Genomic DNA, 22338 nt, shown 5'->3' on the forward strand with positions numbered 1-22338 from the left:
AAACATAGCAAAAGGACATCTGTTTCAGTAGCTATAGTTAGCTAGCTAACTATGTAACTAGGTGTCATCATCTAAAATAACCCTAATTTATAAGACAGTTTTTATTTGATTAATGGTGGTCGGACTCATCTATGTGAAGCTAGCCACAATAAGGATTAGCCACAATAGTGGACTTTAATAAAATTATGTGCCACGCCCTGGTCTTAGTATTTTGTGTTTTCTTTATTAATTTGGTCAGGCCAGGGTGTGACATGGGTTAATTATGTGGTGTGTTTTGTAGGTATTGGGATTGTGGTATAGTGGGGTTGTCTAGAAAAGTCTATGGTTGCCTGAAGTGGTTCTCAATCAGAGGCAGGTGTTTATCGTTGTCTCTGATTGGGAACCATATTTAGGCAGCCATATTCTTTGAGTGTTTCAAGGGTGATTGTTCCTGTCTCTGTGTTTGTTTGCACCAGATAGGCTGTTTAGGTTTTCACGTTATGTTTCTTGTTTTGTATTGTTCGTGTTTATTCGTTTATTAAACATGTATCAAAATTACCACGCTGCATTTTGGTCCGATCCCTGCTACACCTCCTCTTCAAAGGAGGATGAAGAAGAGAACCGTAACAGAATCACCCACCACAACAGGACCAAGCGGCGTGGTGACAGGCAGCGGCAGCAGGAGCAACAAAGTCTGGATTATACGACTTGGGAGGAAATAGACAGGTGGGCGGTCAACCCAGTGCCGGAGCCCGCCTGGAATTCGCTGGAGCAGTGTGAAGAGGGTTATAGGAGAATGGAGTTGGAGAGACGAACACGGCGGCGTGGAAGGAAGCCCGAGAGTCAGCCCCAAAATGACAGGGAGAGTGTGGCAGAGTCAGGAGTCAGACCTGAGCCAACTCCCCCTGTTTATCGTAAGGAGCCAAGGAGGAAACCAGAACCAGAGCCGGTGTTGGAGGTGAGCGAAGCAGAGACTGTGAAGGAGTTCATGGGGAAATTGGAGGAGAGTTATGAGGGAGTTGCTGTGTTGGTGCATTAGGCATGGAATTCGCCCGACGGAGCGTGTCGGGGATTTGATGGCACCTGGGTCAGGGCTCCATACTCGTCCTGAGGTGCGTGTTAGTCGGCTGGTGAAGATTGTGCCAGCCTCACGCACCAGGCCTCCTGTGCACCTCCCTAGCCTTGCACGTCCTGTGCCAGCCCTGCTCTCAAGATCTCCAGTACGCCTTCACGGTCCGGTCCAGCCTGTGCCACCTCCACACACCAACCCTCCGGTGGCAGCTCCCCGCACCAGGCTTCCTGTACGTGTTCTCGGCCCAGTACCACCAGTGCCAGCACCACGCACCAGGCCTTCAGTGCGCTTCGCTTGTTTAGCGCTGCCAGAGCCTTCCTCCTCTCCAGCGCTGCCGGAGTTTCCCGCCTGCCCAGCGCTGCCGGAGCCTTCCTCCTCTACAGCACTGCCGGAGCCTTCCTCCTCTACAGCGCTACCGGAGCCTTCCTCCTCTACAGCGCTGCCGGAGTCTCCCGCCTCTACAGCACTGCCGGAGTCTCCCGCCTCTCTAGCGCTGTCGGAGCCTTCCTCCTCTACAGCGCTGTCGGAGTCTCCTGCCTGTCCAGCGCTGCCGGAGCCTTCCTCCTCTACAGCGCTGCCGGAGCCTTCCTCCTCTACAGCGCTGTCGGAGTCTCCTGCCTGTCCAGCGCTGCCGGAGCCTTCCTCCTCTACAGCGCTGCCGGAGCCTTCCTCCTCTACAGCGCTGCCGGAGTCTTCCTCCTCTACAGCGCTGCCGGAGCCTTCCTCCTCTACAGCGCTGCCGGAGTCTCACACCTGTTCTGCGCTGCCGCAGTCTCCCGCCTGTCCAGCGCAGTCAGAGCCTTTCTCCTCTACAGCGCTGCCGGAGTCTCCCGCCTGTTCAGCGCTGCCAGTCTGCAAGGAGCTGCCAGTCTGCAAGGAGCTGCCAGTCTGCAAGGAGCCGCCAGTCTGCAGGGAGCTGCCAGTCTGCATGGAGCCGCCAGAGCTGCCAGTCTGCATGGAGCAGCCAGAGCTGCCAGTCTGCATGGAGCAGCCAGAGCTGCCAGTCTGCATGGAGCAGCCAGAGCTGCCAGTCTGCATGGAGCAGCCAGAGCTGCCAGTCTGCATGGAGCAGCCAGAGCTTCCAGTCTGCATGGAGCAGCCAGAGCTGCCAGTCTGCATGGAGCAGCCAGAGCTGCCAGTCTGCATGGAGCAGCCAGAGCTGCCAGTCTGCATGGAGCAGCCAGAGCCGCCAGTCAGCCAGGGTCAGCCAGGATCTTCCAGGTCAGCCAGGATCTTCCAGATCCGCCAGTCAGCCAGGGTCAGCCAGGATCTTCCAGATCCGCCAGTCAGCCAGGATCTTCCAGATCCGCCAGTCAGCCAGGATCCGCCAGTCAGCCAGGATCTGCCAGAACCACCAGTCAGCCAGGATCTGCCAGAGCCAACTACCTGCCTGAGCTTCCTCTCAGTACTGAGCTTCCTCTCAGTACTGAGCTTCCTCTCAGTCCCGAGCTTCCTCCCAGTCCCGAGCTTTCTCTCAGTCCCGAGCTTCCTCTCAGTCCCGAGCTTCCTCTCAGTCCCGAGCTTCCTCTCAGTCCCGAGCTACCCCTCAGTCCCGAGCTGCCCCTCAGTCCCGAGCTGCCCCTCAGTCCAGTGGGGCCCTTGGTGAGGGTTACTAGACCAAGGTCGGCGGCGAGGGTCGCCAATCAAAGGACGCGATGCAAGTGGACTAACACTTTGTTGGAGTGGGGTCCACGTCCACGTCCGTATTCATATTCATGAAAATCACAAGTGAAATATATTGAGACACAGCTTAGCCTTTTGTTAATCACCCTGTCATCTCAGATTTTCAAAATATGCTTTACAGCCAAAGCTAGACAAGCATTTGTGTAAGTTTATCGATAGCCTAGCATAGCATTTTGTCCAGCTAGCAGCAGTCAACTTGGTCACGGAAACCAGAAAAGCAATCAAATTAAATCGTTTACCTTTGAGCTTCGGCTGTTTTCACTCACAAGACTCCCAGTTAGATAGCAAATCTTTCTTTTTTCCAAAAATATTATTTTTGTAGGCCACTAGCTCCGTTTGTTCTTCACGTTTGGCTGAGAAATCGCCCAGAAATTGCAGTCACGAAAATGGCGAAAAATATTCCAAATTAGCTCCATAATATCGACAGAAACATGGCAAAGGTTGTTTATAATCAGTCCTCAAGGTGTTTTTCAAATATCTATTCGATAATATATCCATCGGGACAATTAGTTTTTCAGTAGGACCGATTGGAGTAATGGCTACCTCTGTATTTTATGCGAGAATCTCTCTGGGAGCATCAGGTGACCACTTGCGCAATGTAGCCGCCTACGGGTATTCTTCAACATAAATGCGTAAAACTACGTCACAATGCTGTAGACACCTTCGGGAATACGGAGAAAGAGTAATCTGGTTGATAGCCCATTCACTGCTCAATATGGACCCATTGGAACACAGCGCTTTCAAAAGATGAGTCACTTCCGGATTGGATTTTTCTCAGGCTTTCGCCTGCAACATCAGTTCTGTTATACTCACAGACAATATTTTTACAGTTTTGGAAACTTTAGAGTGTTTCCTATCCTAAACTGTCAATTATATGCATATTCTAGCATCTTGTCCTGACAAAATATCCCGTTTTTTGTCCAAAAATGAAAATACTGCCCCGTAGTCACAAAAGGAGTGAGGTGGATATAAATTGAAATGTGATTGTTTATCTCTGAAATTAAACCATCTAGTGGTAGGTTTCAAACAAATACATGTCTGTCCATAAACAACCCCATGCCATAATTAGATACTTAAAAAACACACCAATCTGTTTTAGAAGTTCTTTAAACAAAAAAAAGCGAATGTATTAATATGTATGAAAATTGATATATAGCGTTTTGGAATTAAATGTATAAACTCCCCTCTTTCATCACACATCTGCCTCCCTCTACCCTAGGAAAGTGACTATGTAGACATATGGCTCTATATAAATGGAATGTTAATGCCTCGCATGTGGAGGAACATATCGCACATGTCATGAATTCCTATTCACGCACCATACATACTGTATACAGTATAATAGTGTTATGTCAGCACACTGGGAGGGTTTCATCATGTCGTTCCTCTCTGATCTTCTCTTCTTCTCTTCTTGTCTGATGCCTTCTGCCCATCTGCATAACACGCATAGCTTCTCATTGGAATGGACTCTTTCACATAACAGTATAGTTGAGCCCCGATGTAGCAGTAGTGGGATTGTGAGAAGCTAACGGCTCTCATTTTAAACCTGCAGAAACATGGTGATCATTGGGTTTTTGGAATTCAAGGACAACAAAACAGGTTGGCTTGAGAAACCTAATGTGCTGCTTTCTTTGGAAGGGTACAGTTCTTCTACATGGGTCTAGAGGTTGTCCCTCTAAGGCAGCAATTTGCCCCTGCTCTAAGGATGATTCCATTTGCTGAGACTTATCCTCCATCAAAGGTCAATATGTGCTGCTATACAGTATGGATCATAGTACTTGTGGAATATGGGTATATATCAATCCTCATGTTGACTACCTCACCACAGTGAATGAGGTTATACGGCATATTGATGCTGTGAAACTTGTTTTTTTGTTTTATTAGTCCTTTAATTAAAAAAAAAATGGCTGATGTCTTTGTTCCAGACAAAAGAGATTGGCTCATTAAATGTAGTGCTTGTGTGTGTGTGGGCATGTGCGCTCATCTCTCACACAGCCTTGTTCCAATCAGGGTGTGCTGGATAAGCAAACTGCCTAGCTTTAAACATTAATGAGCAGAGAGTGAAATAAAGGTTTAAAGCAGGGGGCAATCTTATACCTCTGGAAAGAGTCTCTTTCAGGACTGTTTTGTGTTGCACTCTAGAGTGGGAGAGGAGAGAAATTAGCTTAAAATCAGTTTAATGGTTCACAGCTCTGTTTATTGTTATGGGAGAAACGCAGGGCTTAGTGATGTGGTACATGGTCAAGCTGACAAGTCTTTCTGGTCAACAGCAGCTGTCTTTAGAGAAGGACGTAGTCTTTCTTTAGAATAACTCACCCTACATTGTTGAGATAAGTGCTTTTTGGATACAGAATGGCTGAGCCTTAGAAAAGCTCAGGATTGGAGGGCAGATCTGACAAAATAGACTGCCTCTTGCCAATGGGAATCAAACATGCAGTTTGAACTCTCTTTCTCTGTCTCTTTCTCTCTCTCACCCACAGGAGAGGCAACTCCATGCCTGGCCATTCATTGAGATCAATACAGGGGACCTAACGCACTACATTGCTCCGCTGTCCTCCCAGAGCGGCTTCCACCACACTGGCTTCGTTGTGCCCGAGCTCGTCACACAGACAGAGGCCAAGACACCGGAGACAGAGGAGTCCTTGGACCAGGACAGAGGGACGGATATTTCAGGTACTCTAAGCCCCTCTTCCTTCCATACAACCACTGACATTGACCAACCAGGTGTGTTGGGCAAGTTTAACTAACACCAAATATCTTTTAAGTTCTCATTCAACCTACCCAACCACAGATGCGTTTTAGCTAGTTTCAGCAAGAAAATAAGAGTGGATGGCCAGTAATGGAAAGAGAGACAAAAGCATTGAACAGCTTGTTCCACTAAGAGGTTTGTTTGAATTACTTCAGCTAGATGGAGTTTGTAGAGATTTAGCTCTACAGCTCTAGTCTATCCAAAGGTGCGGCTGCGTGTGAGATATAAAGAACCAACAGACAGCCAGGATGAGCCTGCAGGTATTTGGTGCCCCACCGTGTTGATCCTACCCAACAGCCCCTGGAATTGTTCTGTCACTGTGAGTATGTTTCTTCAAGTGAGGTGTTTTTTTAGACCCGCCATTACTCTCTTAAACTTGACAGGGCCTTTAGGTTAGCACAGCGGTGATATTGTCTTTGTCTTTGCACAAATACTTTTAAGAGAAGCATTGGGGTGTGTGTGTGTGGATAAGGCTGTGTGGGTTGGAGGTGTAGGTATAGACTGAGATGGCTCGTCTGAGAAGAGGAGACACAGAATTGAGACAAAATTGTGTTCTTTGGTAGAATTGAATATGTGGATGACAAAATATTTTGGATTTGTTCAATCAACAGACTTCAGAAAACCCAACTGAGTTCAGTTCACTGATAGTTTTCTCTGAGTTTACTCTCCCTCTCTCCTTCCTCCTTTACCTCTCTCTCTCCCTGCCCCCTCATCTCTCTTCACCTCTCTCTCGCTCTCGCTCTTTCTCTCTTTGCTTGGCCCAGTCAAATAGTGTGGACTTCTGGTGGTGTGGGAGTTTGTCTGGTGTACTGTGTTGTGACGACATGACGATTTTTCACTTAAACGCTAAATCTAAGTTGCTTCAATAATCAATCTGTCAGTCCCCCAGCAGATCTTGTTGAAGCATGCACTTTCTATATCAATTAGTTTACACAGTGGGTCAGCACAGTTCTGTAATACAGAAGGTGTGTGTGTGTGTGTGTGTGTGTGTGTGTGTGTGTGTGTGTGTGTGTTTTGGGGGGTGGTTTACAGATGCTGCACATTATGCTCCTATATTTGGTAAAGCAGTAAAGCAGAAATTCATCCTCCTCTTTAGAGAGAGATCCAGACCGTCTTGTTGTTTGTTCTCATAATGAGAGACGGCTCAATCAGTTGTGCTGAGCTGTGTCTGATAGACCAGCCCTGGAAATCAAACTCCAAACAGACCTTCCTGTGTCTGACAGACCAGCCCTGGAAATCAAACTCCAAACAGACCTTCCTGTGTCCGATAGACCAGCCCTGGAAATCAAACTCCACACAGACCTCCTTGTGTGTGGCCAGCCAGCCTATGACTCAAACACACTGCCTTGCATGGGTGGGCTTGAGGGGTGGCTGTACTTGTACTGTACTGTACACACATCACTGCAGTACTGTGTGCTCAAGGTCCCTCTAGAGAAATGACAATACAAATCATGTGCTCTTTACATATGATGATGATCTGACGATCACTGCTATGTAAATAACTGCTTATTTCATAAATCACAAGGGACATAAATAAGGATACAAGTAGAAACAATAGGTTTTTTTTTTTAAGAAGTTTTATCTCTGTCAATTGTTATTTTTTTATTTAACCTTTATTTAACTAGGCAAGTCAATTAATAACAAATTATTATTTACAATGACAGCCTAGGAACAGTGGGTTAATTGCCTTGTTCAGGGGCAGAACGACAGATATTTACCTTGTCAGCTCTGGGATTCGATCTAGCAACCTTTTTGTTACTGGCCCAACGCTCTAACCACTAGGCTACCTGCCACCTCAATGAGATAATTAGTATTCTCTGCAGGTCTTACGACTGTACCTCAGGGGACCTGTTTCACCAAGTGTGCCCGTGTGAGGAGGATGTGCTTTTGCATGTCCTCCATTCATTTGATTGCGCCAGTAAGGTATTTATTTTAACACCGTGAACATTGCAGACTGTGCATGCTTATTCACAGATGCTGGATTGTGAGAAATTGCTAGCCCCGACTGGGTGTTTTGGAGCACAAACTGGAGCACAAACTCAGGAGATAATATTTACCATGTCGAGGGTAGTTATGGAACATTACGTTTTCCTCCTATTCCTAGCTCCAACTTCGAAAGTATGGGATCATGCAGTGAAGAGCACCAAATAAGCTTCATCTGTCCTTGATGAACAATAGTCTGTTCTCATAGAGCTTGTTGTGCTGAACTGAGGTCTGGGTCTATATGACATCATCATTACCCTCCAGAAGTATTACATAAATGGCTTCAGTATAATTTAGTTCTACTGAATGTAATTTATTTATAATTGCTGTGTAATTACACAACAATTGCTACATTTTCTATGTGATTGTTATACAATTAGGCCTACATATGATTGTGTTGTTATAACCCCTCCTCTCCAAACTCCCAGCTTGCCTCAGTCTTGTCTCTCTAATTATCTCCTGCTCTCCTTCTTTGTAGTGTAACTCTCAACCTCTTATTTAGCCTTTGTCCAACCCCTTCAAATGTTGAAGTTGTGGGTGGGGGGAATTGCTCATAACTATTAATTTTGGGGGTGGATAGATGTAGTTGTTCCTGATCCCAACACTTTCTCACTAAAGTATAGTTACCAGACGTCCACTGGCATGCTCTGATAATACAACTACGTGCATCAGGAGTAAATAAGACTCTGACGTCTATTGCCACATGCGCTGTAAATTTGAATCCCCTATGCGGCACAAGAAAAATCTTTGAAATGTGAATTCACATTTATTGCGGTATTGTGTTGGGAATCCGCATTGCAGTATTTACGCAGTAGCTCTTTTTCCAATGGTTAAAATGAACTCACAGATTGGTCTTGGGTACGATATGAAACCTACAACTACTACCAGGGCAACCCCACTCACACTTATGCTATCACTTTTCAGAATTAGAAGTGTGCGTGCATGGTATGAATATTGTAAATAAAGATTTGAAAAATAAATATATCTACCCCATGTGGTGTTAGAATTCACAACCGTTGAACTGTCTTAGCAGACTGCGCCACTAATCAGGCATAGTGGTTGGGAAAAAATACAATGAATTGACATGACTACCATTATCATCTATTTCTTGTTATGATAGAGGTAGCTATGAATCTAAACGTATGATCCTCATAGCCTACATGGTTTGTTTTCTTTGTAAAAGCACATAGATGTGTATGAAACGCTAAGCAAACACGTTGAATTTTGGTCATATGTCTTAATGTGCCTTATTGCCTTTAGCATTTTGTGTAATGTCAGTAGTCAAGTCATTGACACATCATGCAAAATATATGTGACTCGTTTCAAGAAACTAGGCATTTGTCGTGGATCACTACTTCACAGGAGAGCCATTTGAATGTAAACTCTTTTTTTTTATCACAAAGTATTTTTTGACAGAAATTCCTTCTGGAACATCCAAACTTTCATGTGCCTTAATAACAAACGTGTATGCCATCAGTAAATAAGAATACAATTGTTAAATTACGAGCCTAGTTTGTCATCAACTTTCCCACTAGCCATGATTGGCTGAGACAATGAGTGGGCTGGACATGCCGAAAGAGGAGTTCAGATTGGTTTTCCATATAAAGGGCTTCTGTCTATTTGAGCTGGTAAGTCTGTGTTGGTAATCCTGTCGAACGTGACATAAAAAAAATATGTATAGTGTAGTGAAGCTGCATACATGTTGATCTCCAGTTTCTGGAGGATCAAGTTTTCAAATCAGTGGAATTATAGTATGATTGCTAAAGAGATGGCGAAAACACCTGTCTACGGATTACATCTTCAAACTAAGGGCAACCATGGCATGGCATCCGTGACAGGGAGACATGTCCATCGTGCATGATGATGTAAGATAGTCTAGCTAGCTACGTTTTCAGATATGACATATTTCTAATTTTGACAAAGTGGTTTAATTTCAAGCTAAAGCGTACTGTTAGCTAGCTAGCTGACGTTAGCTGACTGGCTCGCTATCTAGCATTACGTGTATGATGTTATTATTCGTATCTCTGAGCCATTTGCTTGACTAGTTAGAGCCTAATGTTAGCTAGCTAACATTAGACCTGGTTGGTTAGCTACCACTACCAGCAGATTCATGCGAGGCGTAGTAACGTCTTGAGTTGGCATAATGTTCATTGTTGTTTAACTAGTTAACGTTATGTTACTTACATGTTGTATGATCTTACACGTTGTTTACCGAGCTAGGGTCATTGTTTACCTAGCTAGCTAGCTACATGTCTTAAGCTAAAGTGTACTGTTAGCTAGCTAACTTTAACTGGCTGGCTGCCTAGCTAACGTTACATGTATGATGTTATTATTCGTATCCCAGAGCCTTTTGCTTGGCTAGTTAGAGCCTAATGTTAGCTAGCTAACAGGATAGTAACGACATGATTTGGCACTATGTTCATTGTTGTTTAACTAGCTAACATTAGCTGGCTTGCTCGCTAGCTAACATTACGTGACGTGTGTGATCTTACACATTGTTTACCTAGATAGGTTATTTTTTTACCTAGCTAGCAAGATACATGTCTTAACAAAAGACTCCACTATGCAAGTAACCATTTTGGGTACATTCGTAAATTCAGTCTGAGTATGCCAGAGCGAAGAATAACTGATGAATTTACAAACACACAACACTCATTGAATTTGGCTGGTGTCAGTAAATTTTGGCAAAATAGCGTAATGAAATTGTTGCCAGCAGGGCTGGTTAGGCTGTTTTCATGTTATCCAGAGGTTCACAAATCATCGGCCAGAGCGTCAAGTGTGCGCTCTGAACACTCCAAGAGCGAAACGAGATGGGTGGAGGATGTGAACAATGCTGAATGGGTGTAGGCAAAGAAGAACTCTTCACTAGGTATCAAAACATTCAAAGGCCATTTTCTCAAAGGTGAATTTACAAGTTTATCAACTTTCAAAACAGAATTACTTTCCCATTTTGCTACATCAGACCAATTTGAGCTGGTTGGTCACATATTGACAAACTCCACTTACCAAGACCATTGCCAAATAAGGCATGCTGTCACCTGCTTTTATAGTAAGCTTGGAGGTGGTACTAACCAGCACACATAGAAGGGAGTGTATTTCATGCCGAACCCCTCCCTTGAGAGGACATAGAGGCACCTTCTCAAAGTGCCTCTACATCACGATATCAATGGTAGAGTTGAACCGCTAGGGGCAAAAGGAGCTGAAAACGGTCAAAATGGTGACCAGAATCATGAAAGTTACTCTTTAAAACCCTCTTGTTTCCTCTCCTCTCTTCTCCTCTCTTTTCCTCTCTTTTCCTCTCTTCGATCTGAAACCATTTTAAGAACAAGACCTTGATTCCATATCTAATAATCACAGTTGGCCCAATTTAGCAACTAATATAGGCAAATGTTATCTAAAACACTTTCCAAAGCATGATCTGCTTCAATTTGAGAGCTTTGTCATGACTTATTTCCAGGTGTTTGTGGGTGAAAGAAGTCAAGTTTTGTTGGAAGGGTCTTCCTGGGGGGTATACTAAATAGACCAATTATTTCTTAGTTCAGCAACTGGTAGAACATAACCACTCTACCTGCCATTCGCCAGTACTACAGCCTGAGAATGGTCAAATACAACACATATATAATACCTCCATGGACCCACTGATAATCATCTTCTCCCTCTTGAGAAGGCTTAGGTTTACCCCTTTCATAGAAAAACTCAGGCATAATGAATATCACTGCCCAATATGCCCTTTTTAGAAATGATGGGTTTGCTGTGTATGGACTTGCTGGCTGGTAAATGGGATGTTTGTCAGCTTATTAATATGCCGTAAATAACCCCAGAGTCAGAACACCTCTCATATAGACATGGTCTCTCTGCATATTACAGACAGGCTCAGATACACTGGACCTGATAATGAGCTTGGTGAGAGATGGACAGATCTGAAGGATGTGGGACTTGTGTGAGGGGCTCAGAGACCATGTGTGTTTATTGCACTGTGGTCCCCTGTGATAAGATGGTCCATAACTCAGTGTGATGTGTAGATGGCATTTGTTTGGGGTGTGAACCCAGCAGGGGAGAGGAGAGGCTGGCCCAGGGTGTCCTGTTACCCTCCAGGGACACTGACAGGAGATGAATCCTCCATTGTTCCTTAATGAATTAACCTCTCCAAGGCTGTTGGAAGATGATTCCATACAAAGAGAGAACCTTTTACTGGTTCGTCAATGTAGGTGACTCTACCAAGACGTTTTTCTGCCAACTTTACCATACCGCTAACTTTTTCCCGCCTTTTCCTTATATCTGAAAGGTATCGCCGATATCAAAGCTGACATTTTTATGTCCGCCTAATGACCTAGTAATCATTTAGGTTAAGTTCTGCCAATGGCTTAGTATGAAAGGCAGCCATAATGCTGAGGCGGCATTGGCACACACTATGCTCTAAACTCCATGGCAGCACAGACCCATAACATAGACCTAATTAAACAAAAATATATGCTATTCTTTTGAAAATACAATTTATTAAGCTTGTGTTTCTTAGGATCTGCATAAACAAATAAGTAATTGATTTCATTTTGATGGTATATATTCTCAATGGATTTATTAAAATAGAGCCCACCCACATCTGCACACCACTACTACCACTCGTCTCCGGCATGCAAACAGGAGCTATAAAGGTGTATGCTGGCAAGAATGTGGTAAAAATGGGCCTGTTGTAAGAGGATCATATAAACATTGCCCACTTTTTTACAGGCTAAATATGTAAATCCAATGTGAAAGCAATAGCCTATACATAACCTGGGGTGATCTCCTACATCACACACCTGTCACAATAGGACGATGCACATGCTTTGGATTCATGGGTTTACATAATGAGATCACATGATAGAGGTGACTGACTGGTGTCCTGTAGAATGCTTTCTTTGTCTCTTTCTTACATTAATCAATGCTGAAAAGGTCTCATTTGTGTGCCTATTTTCAGCCTGTCCATTTCTGCACAATGACCACAGAACTGGGGCCTAATTGAGATGACAGTGCTAATTGCAGTCACAATAGGCAGGAATTAATTTCTCCGTCCCCAAAACGATACAGACAGGGAGATGGCAGAGGTCATGCTAGCTTCTCTCCATGAAAGAGATTAAGATTATTAATTCATCTTCATTCCAGAGCTGTTATAACTACACACACACACACGCAAATGCACACAAACCACTCCAATCCAATATGTCTTGGATCATGACAAACCGAGGAGGATATTATGATAAGACACTGGTGGATATTCCTCCATCAGAAAGGACTACCAATCATAGGCTAATCAGGCTCAGCGTTTGGCACATCTTAATTACTCTGAAAGCATCACGGGCCAGTTCATCATGTTATATGGAGGAAATCTCTGAAGCATTACCCTAATAGTCCATCCTGGTGATGAGTGCACATATTGTTTATTTCCTGGACCAGACAGCAGAAACCACAACCAGTTCCCCTCTGGTAAAGGAGTGAGTTGGAGAAATACTAAATGAGCAACCAAGCAGGATGCTATCGTTATATCAAATCAAATCAAATCAAATTTATTTATATAGCCCTTCGTACATCAGCTGATATCTCAAAGTGCTGTACAGAAACCCAGCCTAAAACTCCAAACAGCAAGCAATGCAGGTGTAGAAGCACGGTGGCTAGGAAAAACTCCCTAGAAAGGCCAAAACCTAGGAAGAAACCTAGAGAGGAACCAGGCTATGTGGGGTGGCCAGTCCTCTTCTGGCTGTGCCGGGTGGAGATTATAACAGAACATGGCCAAGATGTTCAAATGTTCATAAATGACCAGCATGGTCGTATAATAATAAGGCAGAACAGTTGAAACTGGAGCAGCAGCACGGTCAGATGGACTGGGGACAGCAAGGAGTCATCATGTCAGGTAGTCCTGGGGCATGGTCCTAGGGCTCAGGTCCTCCGAGAGAGAGAAAAAAAGAGAGAATTAGAGAGAGCATATGTGGGGTGGCCAGTCCTCTTCTGGCTGTGCCGGGTGGAGATTATGACAGAACATGGCCAAGATGTTCAAATGTTCATAAATGATCAGCATGTTCGAATAATAAGAAGGCAGAACAGTTGAAACTGGAGCTGCAGCACGGCCAGGTGGACTGGGGACAGCAAGGAGTCATCATGTCAGGTAATCCTGGGGCATGGTCCTAGGGCTCAGGTCCTCCGAGAGAGAGAAGGAGAGAATTAGAGAACGCACACTTAGATTCACACAGGACACCGAATAGGACAGGAGAAGTACTCCAGATATAACAAACTGACCCCAGCCCCCCGACACAAACTACTGCAGCATAAATACTGGAGGCTGAGACAGGAGGGGTCAGGAGACACTGTGGACCCATCCGAGGACACCCCCGGACAGGGCCAAACAGGAAGGATATCATATATCATGTGACTGACTTATATTGCTGTGTAGGAATGGGCCTTTTATCTTTATGACCAATAATATCAGTCTCATCATTGCTTAATAGGATATGGGAGAGGAGTTGAATTTTCTGTAATGACCCATACTGATCCAACACACATGCGCGCGCACACACACGCATGCACACACACACACACACACACACACACACACACACACACACACACACACACACACACACACACACACACACACACACACACACACACACACACACACACACAGTATCCATGTACAGAACAGGGGTAGAATACAGAAGCACGGCAGCATATCAAATATTCCACCACCCACTAAGATCCTCTAGCCTTCTTAGGATCTGTAATGCGGTCTTGCATACACTCATTCGTTTAAAAAACTATTCAACTGGAAGGATGTGAGTGAGAACAATGTTATTGTCGCTTGTTGCTGCCCACGTTCAAACTGGCTCAATTTTCTCAGACTCTCTTAAAAATGACAACAATGGCAGATCTGGCATTGACACCAATGAAGTCTCTGTGTGTAATGGAGTTAGTCAACTCCTATATAAGCTGTTGAGTGATATGTAGTCAGCTTGTCTCAATTTACAGGGTAAAGTTTGTACTTGTACTGTAGCTTGCTTACCCAAATTCTATCTTTTGTCTGTTTCCCTTTTTGTAAAGTTGTTGAAGTAATTCACGAGTTTGAAGCTGGAAAGATCCCAGCCAGATAGATTAAGGAGAGTACCTTGCCAACTCTGTGCCTCTGTCTGCTCTCTCTTTCTCCTTAACATTCTCTCTCTCTCTCTCTCTCTCTCTCTCTCTCTCTCTGTCTCTCTCTCTGTCTCTCTTGTGTACTTGTCTTCAATTACAATAAGACACAAAACACAACAGTTAATGAGTGTGGACTTAGGGCTCTATTCAATCCGTATCACAGAAGTTTAGCGGAGACTGTGTTCACTGTATGGGTTCATTGGAAATGACCTTTACATTTCTTTCACGCAATCTGTAATGCTTCAGCTATACAGATTGAATACAGCCCTTACACCTTTGTTCATGACGTCTCTACAATTACAATTATTTTAAGTTCTGGCTCAGTAGATGGTTAGTTTTGAACTGACATCTATTCACTGTTTCACCTGACACCTCTCTTCCTGTGGTTGCAGATGCAGAGTCCCACAGTGATGTCAGCAGCAAGCTGAGCGGCCAGGCGCAGTCAAAGAGCACAGAGACGTCTCTGGCCCCGTTCTCCGCCTCCTCTCTGCCCCACAGGGACCAGGGGGACGGGGTCGAACAGGGGCAGGGTGGAGAGCACAGGGAGCCAAGTGAAAAGGGGCATGGGGACAGGGGCTCCAGCGAGTCAGTAGGCAGCGGCTCTTCCTTTGAGGAACTGGACTTGGTGGAAGAGATGGTGGAGGAGCTGGAGAGAGAGTTGGGGAGGGAGGAGGAAGGCCCCACAGTGAAGGAAGATGCCAGGGAAGCCCCAGTAGAGGCTGTAGCTGAGGAGAGGGAGCCTGTAGGGGATGGAGAGGAGTAGAAGAGGATGGATGGAGCAAACTCTTCGGGTTTGATCCTTTTAAGGTGGGAGTGAGATTTCTTCAGCTAATCTTGTCTTTTATGTCAACATGTTGGTGGATCTGTAGCCATACTATTTATCATGACAGACATGACATCTATTTCTGGACCTTTTGAACTTTCCTGTATGTTAAACTGTAATGTCTGTGAGTGATAATGACAAAACAAAGATGGGTTGATCAACATTAAACAGAACTGTTGTAGGAGATGATACATTCACCAGTAGAAAGTGATACACTCTTTGAGGGGACAAAAATATTGTTACAATATACTTGTGGGACTGATGAAAGTCAATATTTCTTTTGATTGAAGTATTTAAATGTTAGTAACATTGTGTCCAATACGTTTAATCATCTCCCATCATAGTAGGCACACATTTTATGTAAGTTAATTTGTTTATATATAAATATAAATAATTGAATATACTGTATTTAATCGAATACAGTATAGTTTTAGACAGTGGTCACCAATCGGTCGGTCGATGCATTCCTAGTTGATCACCTAACTGAAAAGCCAACGATAAAGGCTGCCACTCCTTTTTGTGTGTGTGTGTTGTGCTGTTGGTGGTATAGTATAGTACACTTGATTCAGAAGCCCTGTGCGCCGGGGAGGAGAAGTGTTCCCATTTTTAACCATTTAATTTGTCTGAAAAGACTAACTGCCTACTGACTGACCAATCGGATAGCTCAAATCATGTACCTACAGCTTCCAGGACCCCGGCCACAGTAGTTTTATACTAGCCTACATGAGATTTCATATAATTTAAAACAATGACCATAGAGAGACTGTCAAATAATACAGCAAATAGCTGATGTTTTTATGTGTGAGGTCATGTCCAAGTTTGTATTCAGCACCGTCAAACACTGTTTTTATTCAACGCTATTACAAAACATAAAACACACTTCTCCCTGCTTCCATTCTCAATGCAGCTGCAATGAATGAGGAGCCAAGTGTATCGACAGCTCTGTGTTTTTATTATTATCAGCAGCTCATCATGTCTATTTTAATATCAAGGAATATTTCACTTTCTCTGGTCATAGGAACAACATGAGTTTGTGCATGAGGCAGATGCAGTGTGACTCGACTTTTGCCATCAGGTGGAAGACGTTTTCCCATTTCCCGATTTCATGTAATGGACATATACAAAATATTCCAAATTTGTGAAATTAAATGAAAAAAATTACTTGTTTCAAAAAATGAAAAGAACTGAAAAGTGGTGCGTGTTCATACGTATTCACCCCCTTTACTATGAAGGCCCTAAATAAGATCTGGTGCAACCAATTACCTTTAGAAGTCACATAATTAGTTAGATTGCACACAGGTGGACTTTATTTAATTGTCACATAATCTGTCACATAATCTCAGTATATATACAACTGTTCTGAAAGGCTCCAGAATCTGCAACACCACTAAGCAAGGCACACCACCAAGCATGTGGCACCATGAAGACCAAGGAGCTCTCCAAACAGGTCAGGGACAAAGTTGTGGAGAAGTACAGATCAGGATTGGGTTATAAAAAATATCAGAAACTTTGAACATCCCACAGAGCACCATTAAATCCATGATTAAAAAATGGAAAGAATATGGCACCACAATAAACCTGCCAAGAGAGGGCCGCCCACCAAAACTCACGGACCAGGCAAGGAGGGCATTAATGAGGGAGGCAACAAGAAACCAGAGATAACCCTGAAGGAGCTGCAAAACTCCACAGCGGAGATGGGAGTATCTGTCCACTTTAAGCCGTGCACTCCACAGAGCCGGGCTTAATGGAAGAGTGGCCAGAAAAAAGCCATTGCTTAAAGAAAAAAAGCAAAAAATTTGGTGTTTGTCAAAAGGCATGTGGGAGACTCCCCAAACATATAGAAGAAGGTACTCTGGTCAGATGAGACTAAAATAAAAAAAATTGGCATCAAGAAAAACAATATGTCTGGCACAAACCCAACACCTCCCATCACCCTGAGAACACCATCCCCAAAGTGAAGCATGGTGGTGGCAGCATCATGCTGTGGGGATGTTTTTCATCGGCAGGGACTGGGAAACTGGTCAGAATTCAAGTAATGATGGATGGCGCTAAATACAGGGAAATTCTTGAGGGAAAACTGTTTCACTCTTCCAGAGATTTGAGACTGGGATGGAGGTTCACCTTCCAGCAGGACAATGACCCTAAGCTTACTGCTAAAGCAACACTCGAGTGGTTTAAGGGGAAACGTTTAAATGTCTTGGAATGGCCTAGTCAAAGCCCAAACCTCAATCCAATTGAGAATCTGTGGTATGACTTAAAGATTGCTGTACACCAGCGGAACCCATCCAACTTGAAGGAGCTGGGGCAGTTTTTAATTGAAGGATGGGCAAGATTCCCAAGTGGCTAGATGTGAGACTTGCAGCTGGGGGGGGGGGGGGGGGGGTAGTTATGCACGCTCATGTTTTCTGGTTTCTTATCTTATTTCTTGTTTGTTTCACAATAAAAACTATTTAGCATCTTCAAAGTGGTAGGCATGTTGTGTAAATCAAATGATACAAACCCCCCAAAAATCTATTTTAATTCCAGGTTGTAAGGCAACAAAATAGGAAAAATGCCAAGGGGGGTGAATACTTTCACAAGCCACTGTATGGTCTGAGAAGAACAATATTGTCAGTTCACTGTATTAGGCCTACTGCACAAACCTCATTCCTACATAACTGTTTTTATTAGGTTAACGTTACATTTTTTAAAGTCATGTTTAAAAAGAAATCTGAGCGGTAGTTTGCTGCTTTCTTTTTGACTGCGAAAGTGATCTTGACTCAGAAAAGATTGGTGACCACTGGATTAAGATGAACAACCATTATATGAAGGAATTGTATGCATTTAGTTGTGAAGGATTTGTAATTTTATCTACCTACATATCATGATCATGATCAGATCTGTTCTATTACTTTGGCCTAGGTGTTTCCGGTGTAGAAACTTGTTCAACTACTCTGGTCTGTCATGTGTACCAATATAATCTTTACTTTTTGACTTGAATCAGGGATATACTGAGTTCTTCCCTTATTTTAGGTATAACAACTTCCTTTATAGCATGATAATCCTATGATCTAGACATTGGGCTCACTCCATTTGCTGTTGTCACATGTTATTCTGTTTGGTCTCTCGTCTTGGGCTTTGAGTGATGGAGATAATGTACACTGCCATGGGTGTTTTTCTGTCTGCAATAAAAGATCATATGCAATTTTATTTTTTCTGTATCTATACAGACAAGCAATACTGTATGCATGTTATGTGGCAAACTCCTGTAGTATTCAGACAGTGAAATTATATTCTTCTCTCCCTATTGCTCACGCCACAGTGCTGAAAACTCATCCTCTGTGTCATGGTTCCACCTGTCACCAGAGGGCTGCAGAGAGACCACCCTAGAGACAATTATGACACTCAGGTGTGTTCCATTACTCATTATGATTTTCACTTTAAAAGAGGTGTTTTTTCTATTTCTCTTTGCAGAAGCTTGAATTGTTTACCTTGTGTGTTTGTTTCCTGAGTGAGTTTGACACTTAGTGGTTGTTGTTTTTGTGATCCTGCGCCTACCGTTTCTTAGTAAAGTATTATGTTTATCCTTAACCACTGATTCCTTGTCTGGTCTCTTATCTGCACCTGGGTCCAACCTCACCATGTCAGACTTTGTGGCTTTTTCATTGATGAAAGTCTCTGTCATTGTCTCTTTTCTGAAGAAGACCTTGCCTCACGTAAGTAGGGAGGGGTATTAGATGAGGAAATTACAGATGGACCCAAAGCACCTATTAACTTAACACTTTCTTTTATACAACCAGCTTTCATGACCATTCACACTTTTCTGTAATTTCTTGGAGGCCTGTATTGACTACCATTTCCTCTTTTTTTTAAAGGAGGCTCAGAGACAGGCTTGGTGAATAGATTTCAAAAGACTGAATAAAAGAGGGAGTATGAATAAATGGCATCTCTAATGGTATAATATACCCGCGATATAACTTGCACCGCCATGCAACCCCTTTGTGAAGGAGAAATTTGTCTTAGCAATCTCTTGAAGGAATAGATGTTTAAGACAGAGGAGGAAATCCATATGCACAATCTGTGTGTGAAGAGCAGTACTCATATATACAGTGGGGCAAAAAAGTATTTAGTCAGCCACCAATTGTGCAAGTTCTCCCACTTAAAAAGATGGGAGAGGCCTCTCTCAGGCCTGTCATTTTCATCATAGGTACACTTCAACTATGACAGACAAAATTAGGAAAAAAAATCCAGAAAATCACATTATAGGATTTTTAATGAATTTATTTGCAAATTATGGTGGAAAATAAGTATTTGGTCAATAACAAACAAGCAAGATTTCTGGTTCTCACAGAACTGTAACTTCTTCTTTAAGAGGCTCCTCTGTCCTCCACTCGTTACCTGTATTAATGGCACCTGTTTGAACTTGTTCAAGACACCTGTCCACAACCTCAAACAGTCGCACTCCAAACTCCACTATGGCCAAGACCAAAGAGCTGACAAAGGACACCAGAAACAAAATTGTAGACCTGCACCAGGCTGGGAAGACTGAATCTGCAATAGGTAAGCAGCTTGGTTTGAAGAAATCAACTGTGGGAGCAATTATTAGGAAATGGAAGACATATAAGACCACTGATAATCTCCCTCGATCTGGGGCTCCACGCAAGATCTCACCCCGTGGGGTCCAAATTATCACAAGAACGGTGAGCAAAAATCCCAGAACCACACGGGGGGACCTAGTGAATGACCTGCAGAGAGCTGGGACCAAAGTAACAAAGCCTACCATCAGTAACACACTACGCCGCCAGGGACTCAAATCCTGCAGTGCCAGACATGTCCCCCTGCTTAAGCCAGTACATGTCCAGGCCCGTCTGAAGTTTGCTAGAGAGCATTTGGATGATCCAGAAGAAGATTGGGAGAATGTCATATGGTCAGATGAAACCAAAATATAACTTTTTGGTAAAAACTCAACTCGTCGTGTTTGGAGGACAAAGAATGCTGAGTTGCATCCAAAGAACACCATACCTACTGTGAAGCATGGGGGTGGAAACATCATGCTTTGGGGCTGTTTTTCTGCAAAGGGACCAGGACGACTGATCTGTGTAAAGGGAAGATTGAATGGGGCCATGTATCGTGAGATTTTGAGTGAAAACCTCCTTCCATCAGCAAGGGCATTGAAGATGAAACGTGGCTGGGTCTTTCAGCATGACAAGGATCCCAAACACACCGCCCGGGCAACGAAGGAGTGGCTTCGTAAGAAGCATTTCAAGGTCCTGGAGTGGCCTAGCCAGTCTCCAGATCTCAACACCATAGAAAATCTTTGGAGGGAGTTGAAAGTCCGTGTTACCCAGCAACAGCCCCAAAACATCACTGCTCTAGAGGAGATCTGCATGGAGGAATGGGCCAAAATACCAGCAACAGTGTGTGAAAACCTTGTGAAGACTTACAGAAAACGTTTTACCTCTGTTATATACCCTTTGTCGGCAATGACAAAGTATTGAGATAAACTTCTATTGACCAAATACTTATTTTCCACCATCATTTGCAAATAAATTAAACCTATCCCAAACCTTAACCCTTGACTCTAGAGAAGGTTGTGTGTTTGTTCCCAGTTGTGGACACTGGACACCCAAACCTTATCCCTTACCTGTCACGCCCTCAGGGTGTGACATGGGTGATGTATGTGTTTTTGTCCTGTCTAGGGGTTTTGTAGGTTTATGGGGTTGTTTACCATCTAGGTGTTTATGTATGTCTATGGTTGCCTAGATTGGTTCTCAATTAGAGGCAGCTGTTTATCATTGTCTCTGATTGGGAACCATATTTAGGCAGCCATCTTCTTTGGGTATTTCGTGGGTTATTGTCTGTCTAGTTGCCTGTGTCTGCACTTTTGTATGATAGCTTCACGGTCGTTTTGTTATTTTGTATAGTTTGTTTAGTGTCCGTCTTTATTAAAAGTATAATGTATTCACATCACGCAGCGCTTTGGTCTCCTCACTTCGACGAACATGACATTACCTTAACCATTCAGAATGAGTGCCTATACTTAACCTTTAATACCTAACCTTTCATTTCTAAATGTGGCTTTTGGAAAAATTGAAAGATACAGAGCAGCAACAAAAACACTTCAAAATTTGACTTTTTGCGCAACTTCGATATTTGACGTTTGGAGAATGTGGATGAACTTCTAATTCTGTGTGAGAGCTTGTTGCACATTCATCTACTATTGTATCATTAGGCTAACCTATGCATTCATTCAGGGTGTGTCCAACAGTGTATCCATCACGGGCGAATGCCAGATGGGCTAGACCATTTTTATACCAAAACAATTCTAAGGTTACATGGCCGGCAGCCCATGGTCCTGTTAAGATATTTTTGTAAATATTTTGGGGCAATTACTGCCAGCCCCCCTACCAAGATGGACCGGTTTTCTGATAGGCTGAGCTGAGGTCACACATTCAGTCAAAAGCTGCATCAGCAAAAAACAGAAAGGGTGCCTATAAACATTGTTACCTCAACTTTTTTTAGGAGGCTAAAACCATGATTTGGTCAAACAGTAAAATGCAATCTCTTCAGGATTCCTGCATGAAAGTGTATGCCCTGTGCCTGCTGCTGTGATGAGCGATCCCACTCTTCCCCCATGCGCTCAACAGAAAAATGTGTTCTGAACATACATGTCCATATGAAATTGCGGGAAAGACACAGCTTTGGAAACGTCGTCCCCGTGGAACAGAGGAGGGTCTCAGCTCTCTGTAGGTATAATTTGTATTTCTCAACTCTTATTATTGATCTCAATAGCAACTATTTTACAAAGATATTGGATGGCTTGATGGCTTTGAAATATGGAGCAGTGCACCGGCCATTGCAAGGACATAGGTCTCATGGGTAGTAGTACTAGTATCAAGGCACAAGGCG

The 22338-nt window shown here is 43.6% G+C and overlaps 1 protein-coding gene across 1 annotated transcript in view; it reads left to right on the plus strand.

Moving 5' to 3' along the window:
• Positions 1 to 19027, plus strand: part of LOC109891179 (testis-expressed protein 264-like) — a 129969-nt gene extending 110942 nt beyond the window's left edge. The window contains exons 3-4 of the mRNA XM_020483517.2: positions 5215 to 5407; positions 15020 to 19027. Coding sequence (XP_020339106.1) covers positions 5215 to 5407; positions 15020 to 15390 — 564 coding nt within the window. The 3' untranslated portion in view covers positions 15391 to 19027. The remainder of the gene's footprint in view (positions 1 to 5214; positions 5408 to 15019) is intronic.
• The last annotated feature ends 3311 nt before the right edge of the window (positions 19028 to 22338 follow it).

This window comes from Oncorhynchus kisutch, linkage group LG5, assembly GCF_002021735.2.
Source record: "Oncorhynchus kisutch isolate 150728-3 linkage group LG5, Okis_V2, whole genome shotgun sequence".
Lineage (NCBI taxonomy): Eukaryota > Metazoa > Chordata > Actinopteri > Salmoniformes > Salmonidae > Oncorhynchus > Oncorhynchus kisutch.